Source organism: Esox lucius, chromosome 17 (genome assembly GCF_011004845.1).
Source record: "Esox lucius isolate fEsoLuc1 chromosome 17, fEsoLuc1.pri, whole genome shotgun sequence".
Classification (NCBI taxonomy): Eukaryota; Metazoa; Chordata; class Actinopteri; order Esociformes; family Esocidae; genus Esox; species Esox lucius.
In genome coordinates, this window is record NC_047585.1 from 42,854,148 (window position 1) to 42,873,680 (window position 19,533).

The following is a 19,533-nucleotide window of genomic DNA, read 5'->3' on the forward strand; positions in this document are numbered from 1 at the left end:
AACCTACAACGGCTCAGTCCTCACCATTTAAATCATTTTACCAATCAATAGGACTATTTCCTTTAGGGTTTCTTTGTGGAAGAAGTGTGAATGCCTGACTCCAGTATGGGTGTCTATGTAGAATAAATCAATGGTACTTTTTCTCTTTTCAGGGTTCTTGGATCAGATAATGAAGAAGCATTCATTGGCTGATGAAAAGGATGAGCATTCTGGTGATACTACAGAGTAGTAAAACACCAGGAAATAATAGTCAATAAATGTTTTTATTTAATATTGCAACAACGTGCAGGTCATGTTATCTGCAAATTACAATATATACTGTGTGTGCCTTGCTTGTAATTCACACATTGGTTAACCAGGTAGGAAAATATTTGTTAAGAACACTGTATATACCACACCAAATATACCATGTAGAATATGATCAAGTTGGAGCAGTTAAAAAGGCAGGCCTTTGGGATGGGGTGTGATTGAAAGATCAGTGAATCATATGTATTTAGTGGACGGCAACAAGACAAAGGTTGTCAAACCTGCATTAGCAATGTTATCACAATGTCATCATGTACAATATTCATCCCGAGACCACACAATAATGTAAAAAAATATAAATAATTCGGTATTTGTGAATTCGGTATTCGGTCAACCTTGTAGTAGTTCTGAGTCTTTGTGGAGTAAAAATAAATCTCTAAACCCTCTGCTAGTTCACCATTGGAAAAAGCTACCCCATAAATAATGCAGTGCAGGTTTGATTTAATTGAGACCAGTTTCCAGTTTTATATTCTACCGCTGAGAAGATGCTTATTGTTCCATTAATAAATACTCACAAAAATTCGAACACACATATTTTATTGGATCTATCCAATCTTTTAACTTTCTATTTAACTAATAATAATTTTATTAATTAAATGAACACACTATCCTTCAATACTATTGGTCACAGGCATGTATGTGTTTCTGTCAAACTCTAAAGTCACATTGGACTTCACCAGCATTGTTAAAAGGTGAGTTTAGGTGACATTGGGTGTGTTTAGGTGAGGTTGGGTGAGTTTGTCTTATCTGAATCCTGTTCACTGTCGATCCAATGGGATGACAAAAAACTGTTTGGAGGTAAAACTGTTTGTTCAGTAGGATGTAAACAGTTTTTCCAGTAGGAAGAAGTAAACTGTTCTTCCAGTTGGAGGTAAACTGTTTTTCCTGTAGGTGGTAAAATGTTTTTCTAGTAGGAAGTAAAACTGTTTGTCCAGTAGGAGGTAAAACTGTTTGTCCAGTAGGAAGTAAAACTGTTTGTCCAGTAGGAAGTAAAACTGTTTGTCCAGTAGGAGGTAAGCTGTTTGTCCAGTAGGAGGTAAACAGTTTTTTCAGTAGGAAGAAGTAAACTGTTCTTCCAGTAGGAGGTAAACTGTTTTTCTAGTAGGAGGTAAGCTGTTTTTACAGTAGGAGGAGGTAAGCTGTTTGTCCATTAGGGGGAGGTAAACTGTTTGTCCAGTAGGAGGAGGTAAGCTGTTTGTCCAGTAGGAGGAGGTAAGCTGTTTGTCCAGTAGGAGGAGGTAAAATGTTTGTCCAGTAGGAGGAGGTAAACTGTTTTTCTAGTAGGAGGTAAGCTGTTTTTACAGTAGGAGGAGGTAAGCTGTTTGTCCATTAGGGGGAGGTAAACTGTTTGTCCAGTAGGAGGAGGTAAGCTGTTTGTCCAGTAGGAGGAGGTAAGCTGTTTGTCCAGTAGGAGGAGGTAAAATGTTTGTCCAGTAGGAGGAGGTAAGCTGTTTGTCCAGTAGAGGGAGGTAAACTGTTTGTCCAGTAGGAGGTAAACTGTTTGTCCAGTAGGAGGAGGTAAACTGTCCAGTAGGAGGAGGTAAAACTGCAGGAATGAAAGACTGAAAAGAGCCCTAGTGGTATTTAAAAATACACTGGTAAAAAATTGTCACATGCTTATGAAATATTTATGTTTGTTCTAGTTGTGGACCTACATCAACTGAATTATTGATTATCAGACTGGTTATCTATTTTTGGGTTTAAACTCACCACTGTAGGTCAGTGATTCAAACCTGAACGCAGTGCTATTGTTGTTCGTGGTTAGTGGTACACCACAGAAGGCATTATGAATGTTATAGCATTAGCTTGGATTAGGATTGTGTCTTTGCAGGAAGTAAAACAAACGTCGCTTTTCAATTTCAACACTTTATTGTATCAAACAAACTTAGATTGCATGTAATCATTATGAAGTGAAACAAAGTTTAACCGATATTCTTCTAAATTTTTTTGGTGCCACTTAAACTGAAGTACAATTTGTACTTCGAAAAACTGAAGTACAATAATTCGTACTTTGAAAAACCTGGTCGTTGATATCCTGAATGCTATTTCTTTTTACCGTTCTAATTGTGTTGCTCATTGGTTTTGAATAGCAACCAGGCACCTGAGGGGTTTGTGGTATAAAGGCTTATACACCACAGCTAAAGTCTGTATTCAGGAACTGTGTTTCTCCGTGCTTACGAACAGCTCTTAGCTGTAGTACAGTATAATGACCATATACAACAGCCCCTCTTGCTTTAAAGTATAACATTAATATATGAAAAGTCATCATTAGCACAACATACATTAAAGTCATCTTTAAGTCCGTGCCGTGCTCATTAGGGTATTAACACACTGTACATAATGTGTTATGTCATATTTGGCTATTCAAGCTACAGTGTAACCGATTATGTCACCCTGAATTCGACATTTATAAACCAATGATTGTTATGTAAAGCATTTTTATGTCGTGCTTGTAAAGCCTTTATGTGTGCTATATATAGTTGTTATAACTTGTACTTCATTTGATGTGGGACTGATTGTTGTTTTTACAAGGGAATGTTTAAAGGCCAAGTGAAATTACAAACAAAATATAAAGCCCCAGTGAAGTCTGTTTTCCCTGCTACACAGGACAATCTACACAGGACATTAGCATTCCAAGGTGACATCACCATGTAATGCACCGGTTAAAAACAGAGTTCCAAACCTGTTGGCCAATGAGTTTGTTTTCAGTTTTTTCCCCATTCCTGTTCAGACCACTCACAGACATTACTACCTTAACTCATGTTTGAGAAAATGTTATCCCGTTTTCTTATAAACTGTTGTTTTTAAAAATGGAAATCTATTACAGTAAGGTACATAATTCCTACCCAGTAATTATTAAAATTTTATTTCACAACAACAGAATTGAGCCTTTAAAGAAATATTTTTCATTTCGCTGTTGAACATTAAATTACTTGCAAACCAAACCCTCTGAAACCCAAATGTATTTCAGACGACATCTTTCATTTCAATTTCATTTTTTACTTAATTTAAGGTCACAAGAACATGAAGACAAAGTGTCCTCCCTGCCACGTTTTAGGAAAAACTGGAGTGACAGTGAAGAAATGCAAGTAGAGGACTGACTGAGCATAACTGGTATCCACACTATAGTTTATGTTTTGAGGATGTAGGTCTTTGTTAAGAAGTGCTTTGTTTACAAACAACATACACTCACCTAAAGGATTATTAGGAACACCTGTTCAATTTCTCATTAATGCAATTATCTAATCAACCAATCACATGGCAGTTGCTTCAATGCATTTAGGAGTGTGGTCCTGGTCAAGACAATCTCCTGAACTCCAAACTGAATGTCAGAATGGGAAAATGGCAATTTTGAGCATGGCATGGTTGTTGGTGCCAGACGGGCTGGTCTGAGTATTTCACAATCTGCTCAGTTACTGGGATTTTCACGCACAACCATTTCAAGGGTTTACAAAGAATGGTGTGAAAAGGGAAAAACATCCAGTATGCGGCAGTCCTGTGGGCGAAAATGCCTTGTTGATGCTAGAGGTCAGAGGAGAATGGGCCGACTGATTCAAGCTGATAGAAGAGCAACTTTGACTGAAATAACCACTCGTTACAATCGAGGTATGCAGCAAAGCCTTTGTGAAGCCACAAAATGCACAACCTTGAGGCGGATGGGCTACAACAGCAGAAGACCCCACCGGGTACCACTCATCTCCACTACAAATAGGAAAAAGAGGATACAATTTGCACAAGCTCACCAAAACTGGACAGTTGAAGACTGGAAGAATGTTGCCTGGTCTGATGAGTCTCGATTTCTGTTGAGACATTTAGATGGTAGAGTCAGAATTTGGCGTAAACAGAATGAGAACATGGATCCATCATGCCTTGTTACCACTGTGCAGGCTGGTGGTGGTGGTGTGGACCATGTTTTCTTGGCACGCTTTAGGCCCCTTAGTGCCAATTGGGCATCGTTTAAATGCCACAGCCTACCTGAGCATTGTTTCTGACCATGTCCATTCCTTTATGACCACCATGTACCCATCCTCTGATGGCTACTTCCAGCAGGATAATGCACCATGTCACACTGCTGGAATCATTTCAAATTGGTTTCTTGAACATGACAATGAGTTCATTGTACTGAAATGGCCCCCACAGTCACCAGATCTCAATCCAATAGAGCATCTTTGGGATGTGGTGGAACGGGAGTTTCGTGCCCTGGATGTGCATCCCACAAATCTCCATCAACTGCAAGATGCCATCCTATCAATATGGGCCAACATTTCTAAAGAATGCTTTCAGCACCTTGTTGAATCAATGCCAGGTAGAATTAAGGCAGTTCTGAAGGCGAAAGGGGGTCAAACAAAGTATTAGTATGGTGTTCTTAATAATCTTTTAGCTGAGTGTATTTTCGGTTCAGGTGGGTGGAACAGTTGAAATAAGCTTTAGAGACATTTTTAAGTTATCCTTCCTCCAGAATCAAAGGGTACACATCGTTCATCTACAAGTCCAAAAATGGATGTGGCAAAAGCAGATCGTGGAAACAGTGACAGACAGATTGGATTCGATGCCTTGGAAAATACATTCAACTTTCTGAAGATAAAATAACACACATTTCTGGATGTTGTTTTGGTACAAAAAACTATTTGATGTAAGTACCGAAATCCAAACTGTGGTTCGAAAGATGCAGGGTTATGGACGGAGGGGAATGTGAATGAGTTATTATGTCAGTAGAAACATAGTTCATGTTGTTTTCTGTCAGACAAAAGGTTCCTTAATCTGATCTGTCATGGAGACCAGGGAAACTCAAATGGTCGGAGACTCAGAGAGAATGACCTCAGCAACTGACTGGATAACGAATCCAATGGCTCAAAAGCCACCCCTAACCCTGTATAGTGGACTTCTATGCCCACTATCCAATAGGCCCTGGTCCGCCCACACAATACTTATGTCATGCAATAAAAGGCTAATTAATTATTTAAAAATCATACAATGTGATTTTCTGAATTTCTGTTTTAGACTGATAAAAATTACAGACCTCTACATGCTTTGTAAGTAGGAAAACCTGCAAAATCGGCAGTGAATCAAATACTTGTTCTCCCCATTGTATATGAATAGGAAACATATAATTAACTTAATATAAATTATATTTCATTCCATTACAGAGGATTTTGGCCCAAATGAGAGGAGAGGCCTTGTCATAATTTCACATCGATTGTATCTGGCCTGGCTGAACAGAACCCTGATCTGGCTATACAGACACCTTATCTTGATTTGAGGCAATTTGCTAAAACAGGAATGTATTCTTCTAGGAACAGGAAATGTAAATTCAAAAGAGTTGGTTTATTTCTGGCAGAAACAAAAATAACATTTGCTGTGAGTACCATAAATAAGCCAAGAGCAAGGTGAGTACTGGGGAAGCCATGTTTGTGTTCACTGCCTTGCTCAGGGACAGAACAGAGCCAGAAACCTTTCTTCTACTGATATAATGACTTGACCACTAGGCTACCTATGGGATGTGCTAGCTATTCTTCTCTAGGTAACAATGTGAATCACTAACTATTTTTGCTTAACACTCTTTATGAAGTGTATTTATTTAAGAGGGCTTTTCCCATCCATTTAGAAATGTGAATTGTTAGGTGAATTGTAATTAAGCGAGAATTATTTTGGGGAGTTACATTGTTCAATGAGGGAAATCATTTTCTGATTTTAGAAGCCTTTTCAAACATTGAATAAATGCTGGCATTTCTGGCGGTGCAGTACAATTTCCGCAAAAACACAATGATCAAATTAAGACACGGTATCTATTTTACAGTATCTGCCCATCAAAGCCATGGTCAGTTGTCGGTCAATGCTTTCTGAACGTTAGGGCTGCTTCCTCACTCTGTGCCTTTTCCCATTCAACTCCTCTGCTGTGAACTAGAGCCCTGCGAGCCCAAATCACACACTCTTTCCATTGGGCCCTGGTCAAAGTAGTGCACTACAAAAGATTACATTTGGGACAAAAGTGGCAACACAGGTTTGTGTGACGGTGTGTCTATGGTCCTGTTCAACTTATTTCTCCAGGCTGGTCGTCTTCTCCTCTGCAAGTGGACTCGCTGAGTAGGCAGCCTCGGGGTCTGTTGATAGAAATATTGGAGGGTTTATAGGCAGCGATAGAAAGATCACAGAGATCTAGATGCAATTACAGTAGAAACCCAATTTGTGGTCTTTAAACCGTGTTTCTTTGAACTGTGCATGCTTTAAAATAAATGTAAAAGATTGGTCTATCTTAACAGAGCCGTCAGAATGTGGCCCCTGTTCAGAAATATTGCCAATGGCACCTGTTGAAAATTTCACAGAATGTTGCTGTGCTCTGAAGCTATGTGATCAAAGAGCCATCACAGATGCTGGTTTCATTATAATGCAAAACGAAGCCAAATAGATAAATAGTTAAACAGCTGACAACAAAAAGTACCTGTCTGAAATCTAAAGCCTCTCATTGGGAGATGATATTAAAGAACGATTCAGACGGAGGGTGTGACCGCTGTCATATTCATATCACCTGCTTCAGTGTGTTGTTGTTCGGGATGTTTTCGTTGTGGTTGTTGTTTTTCCCCAGCAGTTTCTGATGGACTGTCCCTCGAAAACTCTGCTGGAAATACAAAACAGGTCTCCATCATTAAATTGACCACGGAAACATGTTCTATTCCAAAGATTTTGGGGGAAATGTTACGACGGCGTAGTTTCACTTCAATTATTGTTTTTACCTGAACTGTTTTCTCTCATCAGCCGATTAATCTTGACATTTAGCTGCATGGTGTTGCTTTTGCTGACTGAGTTTTAATGACTGATCTTTACAAAAGTCCTGTTCGCTGACCACAAGTGAATGGAATAACAAATGGACTATTGTAATTTGCTAAATTTGGGGATCAGGTTTCCCACTCTGTTTTTCACTGGGGCATAACAACTTTTCATGTGTCCAAAACATCTTGATCCTTTGTTCTGATAAACTATGGAGCAAATAAAGTTTGAGAGGAAAATGTCATTAATCAACTACTATTAGGCTAATGTTGTGAGCCAGTCAGCCTGTCTCCATCCGGCCATGAGCACCGCTCGAGGGTTGATTCTGGGGTTGATACAACCAGTCAATATGAAGAAGACAGCAAATTCTATCATTTATTACAGAAAGCACCTTTCTCCTACGCCGCCCCCCTTCTGTAGCTCCTTCTCCTCCCTCTTCTCTTTCTTTCTCTCTATCTCTCTTCCTCCATCAGCCTCTCTGTTTCTCCGAAAGCTTCTATCCCCTTTCCATCTCTCTCTTTCCTTATCTCCCTCTCAAATCGGTTTCTCTGCCTATCCTCCCAAACTCCTCTTCTTTCACCCCTCCATTCTTACCCTCCATCTGACAGCGGAGCTTCTCAAAGGCCTCCGCAGTGACCTTGTCCCCGCTCCCCCAAGCCTCGTCATCCGCCGGCAGCTCCTGGTCATCCTCCCCACCAGGGAGAGCGTCTGGACTGGGTCTGTCAGAGAGACAGCTCTCTGAGGAACACTCATCACCTGGAAGGATATCATAATGCATGAATGTTGGCATGGCCCTAACTGATGTACATCTGATGTTTCAGAGCTGATGGAAAAATGACTGTGTGCAATCAATCAATAACTAATTCAAATTTACTTCATGAAGTCGTTTACTAAGTGATTACCGCTTATCCAGCCTTAAACCCAAAGAGCAAGAGGGAAAGAAACACCCCTAAAACGTCCAAAAGGAAACACCCCTGAAACACCCCCTAGGAAACACCCTCAAGGAAACACCCCTGAAACACCCTCTAGGAAACACCCCCTAGGAAACACCCCCTAGGAAACACCCTCTAGGAAACACCCCCTAGGAAACACCCCCTAGGAAACACCCTCTAGGAAACACCCCTGAAACACCCACTAGGAAACACCCCTGAAACACCCACTAGGAAACACCCCTGAAACACCCTCTAGGAAACACCCCCTAGGAAACACCCCCTAGGAAACACCCTCTAGGAAACACCCCCTAGGAAACACCCCCTAGGAAACACCCCTGAAACACTCCCTAGGAAACACCCCTGAAACACTCCCTATGAAACACCCCTGAAACACCCACTAGGAAACACCCACTAGGAAACACCCCTGAAACACCCCCTAGGAAACACCCCCTAGGAAACACCCCCTAGGAAACACCCCTGAAACACTCCCTAGGAAACACCCCTGAAACACCCTCTAGGAAACACCCCTGAAACACCCCCTAGGAAACACCCCTGAAACACCCCCTAGGAAACACCCCTGAAACACCCCTAAAACACCCCCTAGGAAACAGACAGTTCCTCACCTCCTCCCTGCTGTTGACGATACAGATGGTGTTCCACCATGAACTGTAACTCTGCAGGTAGGGAAGGAGAGAGGGATGGAGAAGGAGGTAGGGAGGGATGGAGGGAGGGAGAAGCAGAGATAGAGAGGGATGGGGAAGGAGAGGAAGGGAGGGATGGAGAAGGAGAAGTAGAGAAAATGATGGAGGGATGGGGTAGGAGAGGGAGGGATGATGAGGGAGGGATGGGGAAGGAGAGGTAGAGATGATGAGGGAGGGATGGGGAAGGAGAGGTAGAGAAGATGATGGAGGGAGGGATGGGGAAGGAGAGGAAGAGAAAATGATGAAGGGATGGGGAAGGAGAGGTAGAGATGATGAGGGAGGGATGGGGAAGGAGAGGTAGAGATGATGAGGGAGGGATGGGGAAGGAGAGGAAGAGAAAATGATGGAGGGATGGGGAAGGAGGGGTAGAGAAGATGATGGAGGGAGGGATGGGGAAGGAGAGGAAGAGAAAATGATGAAGGGATGGGGAAGGAGAGGTAGAGATGATGAGGGAGGGATGGGGAAGGAGAGGTAGAGATGATGAGGGAGGGATGGGGAAGGAGAGGTAGAGATGATGAGGGAGGGATGGGGAAGGAGAGGTAGAGATGATGAGGGAGGGATGGGGAAGGAGAGGTAGAGATGATGAGGGAGGGATGGGGAAGGAGAGGTAGAGATGATGAGGGAGGGATGGGGAAGGAGAGGAAGAGAAAATGATGGAGGGATGGGGAAGGAGGGGTAGAGAAGATGAGGGAGGGATGGGTGCTGTTGAGCTTTAGTTGCAGTTATCATCCATCCATTAATAAAATCACAGCAAAGACGGTTTAACATGAAAGTGCTTCTCCAATATACACTCACCTAAAGAATTATTAGGAACACCTGTTCAATGTATTCATTAATGTAATTATCTAATCAACCAATCACATGGCAGTTGCTTCAATGCATTTAGGGGTGTGGTCCTGGTCAAGACAATCTCCTGAACTCCAAACTGAATGTCAGAATGGGAAAGAAAGGTGATTTAAGCAATTTTGAGTGTGGCATGGTTGTTGGTGCCAGACGGGCCGGTCTGAGTATTTCACAATCTGCTCAGTTACTGGGATTTTCACGCACAACCATTTCAAGGGTTTACAAAGAATGGTGTGAAAAGGGAAAAACATCCAGTATGCGGCAGTCCTGTGGGCGAAAATGCCTTGTTGATGCTAGAGGTCAGAGGAGAATGGGCCGACTGATTCAAGCTGATAGAAGAGCAACTTTGACTGAAATAACCACTCGTTACAACCGAGGTATGCAGCAAAGCATTTGTGAAGCCACAACACGCACAACCTTGAGGTGGATGGGCTACAACAGTAGAAGACCCCACCGGGTACCACTCATCTCCACTACAAATAGGAAAAAGAGGCTACAATTTGCACGAGCTCACCAAAATTGGACAGTTGAAGACTGAAAGAATGTTGCCTGGTCTGATGAGTCTCGATTTCTGTTGAGACATTCAGATGGTAGAGTCAGAATTTGGCATAAACCGAATGAGAACATGGATCTATCATGCCTTGTTACCACTGTGCATGCTGGTGGTGGTGGTGTAATGGTGTGGGGGATGTTTTCTTGGCACACTTTAGGCCCCTTAGTGCCAATTGAGCATCGTTAAATGCCACGGCCTACCTGAGCATTGTTTCTGACCATGTCCATCCCTTTATGACCACCATGTACCCATCCTCTGATGGCTACTTCCAGCAGAATAATGCACCATGTCACAAAGCTCGAATCATTTCAAATTGGTTTCTTGAAGATGACAATGAGTTCATTGTACTGAAATGGCCCCCACAGTCACCAGATCTCAACCCAATAGAGCATCTTTGGGATGTGGTGGAACGGGAGCTTCGAGCCCTGGATGTGCATCCCACAAATCTCCATCAACTGCAAGATGCAATCCTATCAATATGGGCCAACATTCCTAAAGAATGCTTTCAGCACCTTGTTGAATCAATGCCACGTAGAATTAAGGCAGTTCTGAAGGCGAAAGGGGGTCAAACACAGTATTAGTATGGTGTTCCTAATAATCCATTAGGTGAGTGTACATCCACTTGTAGGCGATGTCATGGCAACATTACCTAGCTAAGCCCATGTGCCAAAAGGTGCTTGTGATATAAAGATTCAGCGGCCAAGGACTCAAAGCTAACTGACAAACTATTTCAAACCGTTAAACACAACTCACTTTTACCTCTGCTTTTCCGCTGCAATACAAACAGCCGGGAAGAGCCCAACTGAGTGATCCAGCGCAACCACTTCGTTCCAACCGCCCCATGTGGTGGTTAAACCAGCAAACCTCTGAACACCAAGCCAACTGTCGCCCAGGAAGCGTCGTCACGATCGCCGTAAACGTCACACAAAAGCCACGGCCCAGGCTTAACAAGTGGATACTACTACTTCAATCAAATCAATCAATCAAATGTATTTATAAAGCCCTTTTTACAACAGCAGTTGTCACAAAGTGCTTTACAGAGATACTTCAAGGTCTTTGAGTGAGTGACGAAACTGACTGCAATGCTACATGTTCCAACTATTTCCAACTATACTATTTCACACCTGTTACACATACCAACACATATTACATCCAAATCTCATTAAAAATTATCAAAGGTTCCGAGGCAATCCTTAAATAAAACAGAAAGAAATCTTCCAATAACAGTTTGCATGTACATTTGACTCCAAACCTGGGTATCTGCTACAACCCACTCTGGACCAAAGAACGTGTTGTTTTAATAATGACAGCCTTCTGAGTTCCTGAACTTCACCATCCACCGAGTTGGCGTAGTCTAATGTGTTAAAGCCACGGCTACGCAAACATTAAGTCAGAGAACCAAAATAAACGTATTAGTTAGATGAAGAACCTAATCAGTGCTTTCATCCATCTCTTCATTAGCTGTAATCCACCAGCACAGCCGTGTTCAGCACATTTATTAGAGTTAAAGCTGCATGTAATGAATGACTCTCCCCATGGTAATCATCAATCATATCCGACCCCACAACAGAATAACTTTTTATAAAATGTATAAACATTTTGTATAGCTTACAGTTGAGCAGAGGCATTTTTAGGATTTTATCATGTTCCCCAAATGTTCTGCTTCGTTAAACACATTAGCTTAAATGCAATTACATATAGTTCACGGAAATCTATATCATATATGGTATTACAGAAGACATTAGCTGTATCTTATCAATTCCACATAAAGGAGCGAAGTGTGTAGCTGAACTCTGACAATAACACGCTGTTATATTGTAGATTGAAACAACCAGATATTGAAAGCAAACCACGGCAAATGAAAAGGCAGATATTGTGTAGTAACCAGAGTCTAATAGATTTTCCATTGCACATCACAAGATTTAATAAGTTTTGAAGGAAGAAACGAACTGCTGTTATGTCATTGTTGAAAACAAACGGATGTTCTGCAGACAAATGAGTCTTCCTATCAGCTAAGTACACACGTCTTATTCACAGCAGTGGCCTGGGAGCAATTGGGATAAACTGTCTCGCCAAGGGCCAGAACGACAGGGCTTTTCACATTGGCAGCTCAAGGACAAGAACCAGCAACTTTTCACTTTCCAAGCCCTACGCTCTAGATCAAAACGCTACCACGCCGACAAATAATTGCGCTCAGACCTGTATCCTGCACTTCACCTTGACTATATTTAGAAATGATTTAAAGACAAACTGACGACCTTACAATAGAAGCAGCTATCGATATGGTACCCATGAGTTCAATAGCAAAAACTATAGTTGAACACTTCTATGGATTGTAATGTATGTCTATGGTCACAACACAGCTAGCATGCTGTTCTATATTTGGCTTCTGGGTGGAGCGCTGCCCAGGTTGGGACCTGTAGGTGGATGTTTTATTCTGCCTTTCAGACCACTCACTGTCTTGGGCCCATGTGCTTCAGCCCGGTTAAACCACGCGATTAATCCTGGCCCACTGTGGGTTATGAATGTGTGGAAAATACAGTGGGGGGAGGGGGGGGGGGTCCACTGAGCTGTTTTGAAATAAGCCCTAACTGCCCAAATCGGAAAACAGGTGACAGGCAACGTAGCTTGTAACGCCGAAGCTCGGGGAGGCAACTATTCAAGAGATGAGCAAATTCAAGAAAATTAAACATCACATTTAAATCGAATACTGGAGCCTTTCTAAACTTACGTGTCGCTCGTCTATATTTTAAAGTTGTATGACCTCACCTTTCATGGTTGGCGTACCTCGCGCCCCTTTCCTCCTCTGCCTGGGGGAGTTCAGCAGGGCCGCCTGCGGCAAAAGAATCCAAAACACCGTTAACCGTTAGGTGCATTAACCCGTGGACAGAATGTGACGGGTGGTGACGGTGCGGGTAGTGGCAGTCAATAGAAATTATGGCACTGAATATCGCAATGACGTGCAATAGATGGTGAGAAAATGAATCAAGGTGATATGAGTATTGAATATATTATTGGGTTCACGGATGTACACATTTCAGTCGATGTACACATTTACAGTTTTAACATGTCATACAATTTCCACAGGTCGATCCGGACAGATATATTTAAATTTGCTATCCAGTTTCTGGTTCCTAATGATTTCTCCATTGATACATTCCATGTGAAGAACACATTACCTTGTACAACTGGTTGGGGAGACGGTCTTCGTCTATCTCTGCAGAGGGGAGAAGGAGGGACAGAAACTTTGAATTGACGTTGAACGCTACAAAATGCCATAGATGTCAGGGATACGATGGTACTCAATTAAACAGTAGAGATTACTCACACATACAGAAAAAAGCAGAACCGGAAACGCACACATATATAAACGTGACAGGACAGAGTGTACTTAAAGCTTTGCAAGCCTGCACACCCATCCACCCACAAACACTCTCATGCACATTATTTGTCAGGGCTGTGCAGACCTACGGAGATTCACTCTGGGATGAATACGAGACGCAAGGGCTGAATGATAAATCACACACTTCCTGCATTTGGACCCGAGTCCCAAAGCAGAGGGAGCGAAAATGAGTTGAATGTAAGGGTTAATTACACCACACGGTATAGTCTCTTTCACAGACCCGGCATGGACGGATTTTTCAGAATGCACATCGATATATTTGATATATTTATATTTATCACTTATTCGAAATAAGAGAGGCGTATTATTTAAGTCTGACATAGAGACGACATGTAAAGTACCTCCCAAACTAGATGTTTAACTGTACATAAATGTATTTGTTGTAAAACAATAATGTCAGAAACGTTAATGAATGCCCTCATCACTCTCTGGAAGTCATCTTCTGTACCGCGTCCACGGAGAGCATTACGAGCGAGAGGGTGGAGTTGGGGTTCACGGACTGTGAACGATTCGCCCAGATGGTTCAATTACGCCATATGTCAGCATGACACTGGACTGTCACGATGCTAAGATTAATGACTTTAACATGCACAAACAGATGTAGACATTCAAGTAATCAATGTGTGTTCTGGTCAGTACTGTACAGCTTGACACCATGTGAATTTATATTAAGAGGAAATCTGAAATGAAAAAAGACTGCACTGATTGCACTGACATACAGTGACACAATTAACCAGGAACAACAAGTATGCTGTGTGTGTGTGTTTGTGTGTGGCCGTCCCAACCAGAAAAAAACAAGATTTTAGGGTTAGGCATCAGGGATTGGTTAAGTTTAGGCATTAGAGGTTAGGGTTAGGGATCAGAGATAGGTAAAGTTTAGGCATTAGAGGTTAGGGTTAGGCATCAGAGATAGGTAAAGTTTAGGCATTAGAGGTTAGGGTTGGGTATCAGGGCTAGGTTAAGTTTAGGCATTAGAGGTTAGGGTTAGGCACCAGGGATTGGTTAAGTTTAGGCATTAGAGGTTAGGGTTAGGGATCTGAGATAGGTAAAGTTTAGGCATTAGAGGTTAGGGTTAGGCATCAGGGAAAACTAAAGTTTAGGCATTAGATGTTAGGGTTAGGCATCAGGGATAGGTAAAGTTTAGGCATTAGAGGTTAGGGTTAGGCATCAGGGATAAGTAAAGTTTAGGCATTAGAGGTTAGGGTTAGGGATCAGAGATAGGTAAAGTTTAGGCATTAGAGGTTAGGGATCAGGGATAGGTAAAGTTTAGGTATATAGTTTAGGTTATTGTGGTTAAGGTCAGTGTTAGGGTTAAGGTAAGTGTTGAGGTTAGGAAAAAAGACTGTTGATTGCACTGACATACAGTGACACCATTAACCAGGAACAACAAGTATGCTGTGTGTGTGTGGGTGTGAGGTTGTGTGTGTGTGTGTGTGTACAGGGGGGCAGGAAAAATATGGTTACTTCCCCAAATGCCCCAGAAAACACAGTTGGAACCCCGCCTTTGTCTGGCTGCCTGTGGCTCTGCCTTTAAACTTTTTCTAGGACACAGTCACTTTGTTGCCTAGCAACATAAACATCCCCAGACACTACATTTTGTAGTTCCATGTGTATGACTACTTCAGGTTTGCATGTGTGTCCGCATCTGCACGTGTGTGTGTTTGTGCGTGCATTTGTATTTGTGTGTTTGGATTTGAAACTGCTCTTCAACAAGTCTGTGAGATATGTGTATCTGTACCTTTCATACCGTCTCATCTATCCCATCCCAGTCTGACTGTCTGTCTGTCTGTGTCAGTCAGTCTGTCTGTCTGTCCCTCTGCCTGTCTGTCTGTCTGCCTGTTTGTCTGTCTGTCTGTCCCTCTGCCTGTCTGCCTGCATGTCTGTCTGTCTGTCTGTGTCAGTCAGTCTGTCTGCCTGCCTGTCTGTATGTCTGTCTGTCTGCCTGTTTATCCCTCTGCCTGTCTGCCCATCAGTCTGTCTGTCTGTCAGTTAGACACACAGAGGCACATGACACTAGCAGTTGAATGGGAGGTGTCAGCATTTGTGGAAATAGCAACCGATCGAAGCAATTCAACTAAATTTGCACAACAATTATGCTGAAAGGTCGTGGCACAACGGGTAGACCCCTTGTGAAATCAAGAAATTGTGTGTGGTAATAATTATGTGAATGACATAACTGTTTGATGCAGCTCAATCTGCTTGATCTCCTCCAGAGTTCCCACTATAGAGAGGCTAATGATCAGAGAAGAGTAGTGAGTTCTCTGGTTGTCGGTCTCCTGTTACACACTCTTACAGCTTGTTTACTCCACACTGCATTTTCTGAGACATATCAAAGAAAACTAGAGACATTTGATTATTTTATGTGTAAAGTTGCAGATATCAATAACATGAGACCCCACTCCGGGGGCCACATTTTCGATAGACCCCCCTCTCTCTCTCTATGTCTGTCTGTCTCTCTCTCTCTGTCTCTATGTCTGTCTGTCTGTCTCAATGCCTGTCTGTCTGTCTCAATGCCTGTCTGTCTGTCTCTCTGTCTGTCTGTCTGTCTCTCTCTATGTCTGTCTCTCTCTATGTCTGTCTGTCTGTCTCTCTCTCTGTCTCTATGTCTGTCAGTCTGTCTCTCTCTCTGTCTCTATGTCTGTCTCTCTGTCTGTCTGTCTGTCTCTCTGTCTGTCTGTCTCTCTCTCTCTATGTCTGTCTATCCCTCTCTCTGTCTGTCTCTCTCTCTCTATGTCTGTCTATCCCACTCTCTGTCTGTCTCTCTGTCTCTATGTCTGTCTCTCTCTCTGTCTCTATGTATGTCTGTCTCTCTCTCTCTATGTCTGTCTGTCTCTCTCTCTCTATGTCTGTCTGTCTCTCTCTCTGTCTCTATGTCTGTCTGTCTGTCTCTCTCTGTCTCTATGTCTGTCTGTCTCTCTCTCTGTCCCTATGTCTGTCTGTCTTTCTCTCTGTCTCTATGTCTGTATGTCTGTCTCTCTCTCTCTGTCTCTATGTCTGTCTGTCTGTCTGTCTGTCTCTCTTTCTGTCTCTATGTCTGTCTGTCTCTCTGTCTCTATGTCTGTCTGTCTGTCTCTCTTTCTGTCTCTATGTCTGTCTGTCTCTCTCTCTCTGTCTCTATGTCTGTCTGTCTGTCTCTCTTTCTGTCTCTATGTCTGTCTGTCTCTCTCTCTGTCTCTATGTCTGTCTGTCCATCCCTCTTGCCCTCTCTCTCAGTTTCTCTCAGACTCGGTAATACGAATGTCAGAAATGTGTGTGTGTGCATGTGAATATGAGTGTGCGTGTGAGTGAGTGCAGCTGCAGCGTATTCTACTACCCATCATTGTTCAGTCTGTGACAGCTTACAGTATATATAGGACCAAAATGGAAACCAGGTTTTGTTTTTATTTTTTAAATTGGCAATAGTTTGTTGTGTGTGTTGCCAGGGTTACTATTATTCATGTATTTTGAATGGGAGAGATGGGTTACCTGGAAAAGACGGGAACCCCCACACCCCCTCCCTTTCTCATCATGACCCACACTTCTGCTGCACCATCCTCTCCCACTCCCCTCCCACCCACTGTTTATACCCCCCCCCCACCAACCCCCTCATCATGACTCTCACTACAGATGCACCCCCCCCCCTCATCATGACCCACACTACTGCTGCACCATCCTCTCCCACTCCCCTCCCACCCACTGTTTCTACCCCCCCCCACCAACCCCCTCATCATGACTCTCACTACAGATGCACCCCCCCCCCTCATCATGACTCTCACTACAGATGCACCATCCTCCCCCCTCCCCTCCCCCCACCAACCCCCCTCATCATGACTCTCACTACAGATGCACCATCCTCCCCCCTCCCCTCCCCCCACCAACCCCCCTCATCATGACTCTCACTACAGATGCACCATCCTCCCCCCCCCCCCCCCCCACCAACCCCCTCATCATGATTCTCACTACAGATGCACCATCCTCCCCCCTCCCCTCCCCCCACCAACCCCCCCATCATGACTCTCACTACAGATGCACCATCCTCCCCCCCAAACCCCCCCATCATGACTCTCACTACAGATGCACCATCTCTTCTTCAGTCTCTTTCCCAATCCAAAGTCTCTCATCGTGTCTCTCTATTTGTCTATTTCTGTCTTTATTGCTTCTCAACCCCCATCTATCATTTTCCTCTCTTTCCTTCTCTCTGGTTTTTATGCGCCTCATTGCCCTGCCTCTCTGCCCACGTTCAGTTCCTCGGATTCCTCTCCTTTTACCATACCCCCCCCCCCCCCGCTCTCTGGATCTTCTTCTCTCCTCTTTTCACACATCTCACTCCCTCTCTTGATCTCCTCGTCTCCTCATTCACCCTAACCCTCTCCTTATTCTAATTATTTTCCGACTGCCTCGTTCATTTCTCTACACACCGATCTCTCTTTCTCCCTTTTGTTCCTCCTCCCTTCTCTGGTCTGTGACACTCTGAGGAGGACACAGGGGTGTTGGGTGAGGGGGACGGAGGGGAAGACTGGGCAACAGGAGTTGGGGGGGAGGGTGAGAATGTACAAAGATCAAGTACTTATTATTTTCTTCCCCCTGAGATGAAGAGTGATGACAGCCTCCAGCTCCGTGGTGCCCCTGCCACTGCCACTGTCACATCCACACCGCTATGGAAGGAATATAACCAGCTCATCCCACATTCGCCCTTTGCTCACACACACACACACACATATTGTACACACTGATCGTACGTACACACAATGTCGAGGACAACCAGCCATACTCGCAAAAAAAAAACGCCAGTAAGTTGGTCACTCAATGAGTCATGGCCACTATAACAATTTGTAGATCCTAGAGACCACACTGAAGGTCTAGAGACAGCTGTTCATACCGTACACTACATTCACACAATTCCCACACACATTTGAAATGTGTTTTTTGATGAACACATTAAACAAGCAGAACGTCTGTAGAAGTCCCAGTGTGATGCATTAAACATTTCTATTATTCATGAATATGCCGAGCCAAAGAGAGAGAGAGAGAGATGATGCTGGAAACAGAGATGGAGAGGGACAGAGAAAGATGTAGAAAGGGAAGGAGAAAGAGAGAGAATGTAAAAAAGAGATGGCGAGAGAGACAGACAGGGGGAGAGACCACAGACAGATGAAGGGAGAGGGGAGAGAAGACCGTTAATCAGGCAAGCCTAGTTCAGCCGCCCTGCAATAGAAAGTGTTGCCACCTCGAGAATCAAACCCGGGTCGGCCACGTGAGAGGTTGTGTCCTTAACCACTACACCACAGTGTTGTATATTTGCTGGATGTCAGTATAGCCTCTTGTCTGTACCCTGAACAAATCCTCTTTTGCCACTGGCTGTTTTGATAGTAAATTGGCCATTCGTGAATTACATTTATACAGTTAAACTGATTAACGTTTCTTACTAAGTTTACCTCCACCACAAATAGCGTCTGTACTGCATTTGCCACTGGCCATTTTTACAGCTTATTAGCCAGTAATAGGCTTACTAGTATAGTAACTTCCTAGGAATAATCATAAGAATTGAGCAATTGCTAGCAAGACTATACAGTTTAAGTTAAGGCTTACTATAACGTAACTAATGTATGTTGTAGCCAGCAAGTGTGTTTGTCTATCCTGACCCAAAACGCATGCACGGATGCTTTTCAAAAATCCACCAGAAACAGCCGCAATATAACCGTGAACTGTTTTAATTCAGGCTTATGATAATGTAGATACTGAAGGTTTTAGCCAGCGAAGTTATTGTCTATACAGGATAATTCATAATGCATACTTCGTTCACAGGTCTGCTTCTCTAACCACTACGCTATTTAAAAAGGTATACTCAGTCAGTCATTCACTCACTTAGTAAGAGAGGGAGAGAGAAATATATCTTACAGGGAGAAGGGAGAGTGAGAAAGTAGGGAAAGGGGAATTACCAAAACTTGACTCATACACAGTGTGGAGTCTCAAGAGTCTCTGTGATTAAACATCCTTAAAACTACTAGATCATATAGTCTGTAAGAACCAAAAGACAACCTGTAACTTAAA

General features: G+C 43.1%; 2 protein-coding genes across 3 annotated transcripts in view; one reads left to right on the forward strand and one right to left on the reverse strand.

The window, feature by feature from the left end:
* Positions 1-279, forward strand: part of LOC105016691 (calcium/calmodulin-dependent 3',5'-cyclic nucleotide phosphodiesterase 1B) — a 28,464-nt gene extending 28,185 nt beyond the window's left edge. The window contains exon 14 of the mRNA XM_013138067.4: positions 153-279. Within this exon, the coding sequence (XP_012993521.1) occupies positions 153-229 (77 nt within the window). The 3' untranslated portion in view covers positions 230-279. The remainder of the gene's footprint in view (positions 1-152) is intronic.
* Positions 280-5,339: 5,060 nt separating this feature from the next.
* Positions 5,340-19,533, reverse strand: part of LOC105016692 (protein phosphatase 1 regulatory subunit 1A) — a 37,314-nt gene continuing 23,120 nt past the window's right edge. Inside the window, exons 3-8 of one of the 2 annotated variants that reach the window (XM_020055374.2) lie at positions 13,280-13,317; positions 12,870-12,933; positions 8,627-8,677; positions 7,666-7,827; positions 6,833-6,919; positions 5,340-6,407 (exon numbers count right to left, since the gene is read on the reverse strand). In XM_020055374.2, the coding sequence (XP_019910933.2) occupies positions 6,343-6,407; positions 6,833-6,919; positions 7,666-7,827; positions 8,627-8,677; positions 12,870-12,933; positions 13,280-13,317 (467 nt within the window). In that variant the 3' untranslated portion in view covers positions 5,340-6,342. Of the gene's footprint in view, positions 6,408-6,832; positions 6,923-7,665; positions 7,828-8,626; positions 8,678-12,869; positions 12,934-13,279; positions 13,318-19,533 lie in introns of both variants that reach the window. The other variant, XM_010880704.4, reaches the window with a different exon arrangement.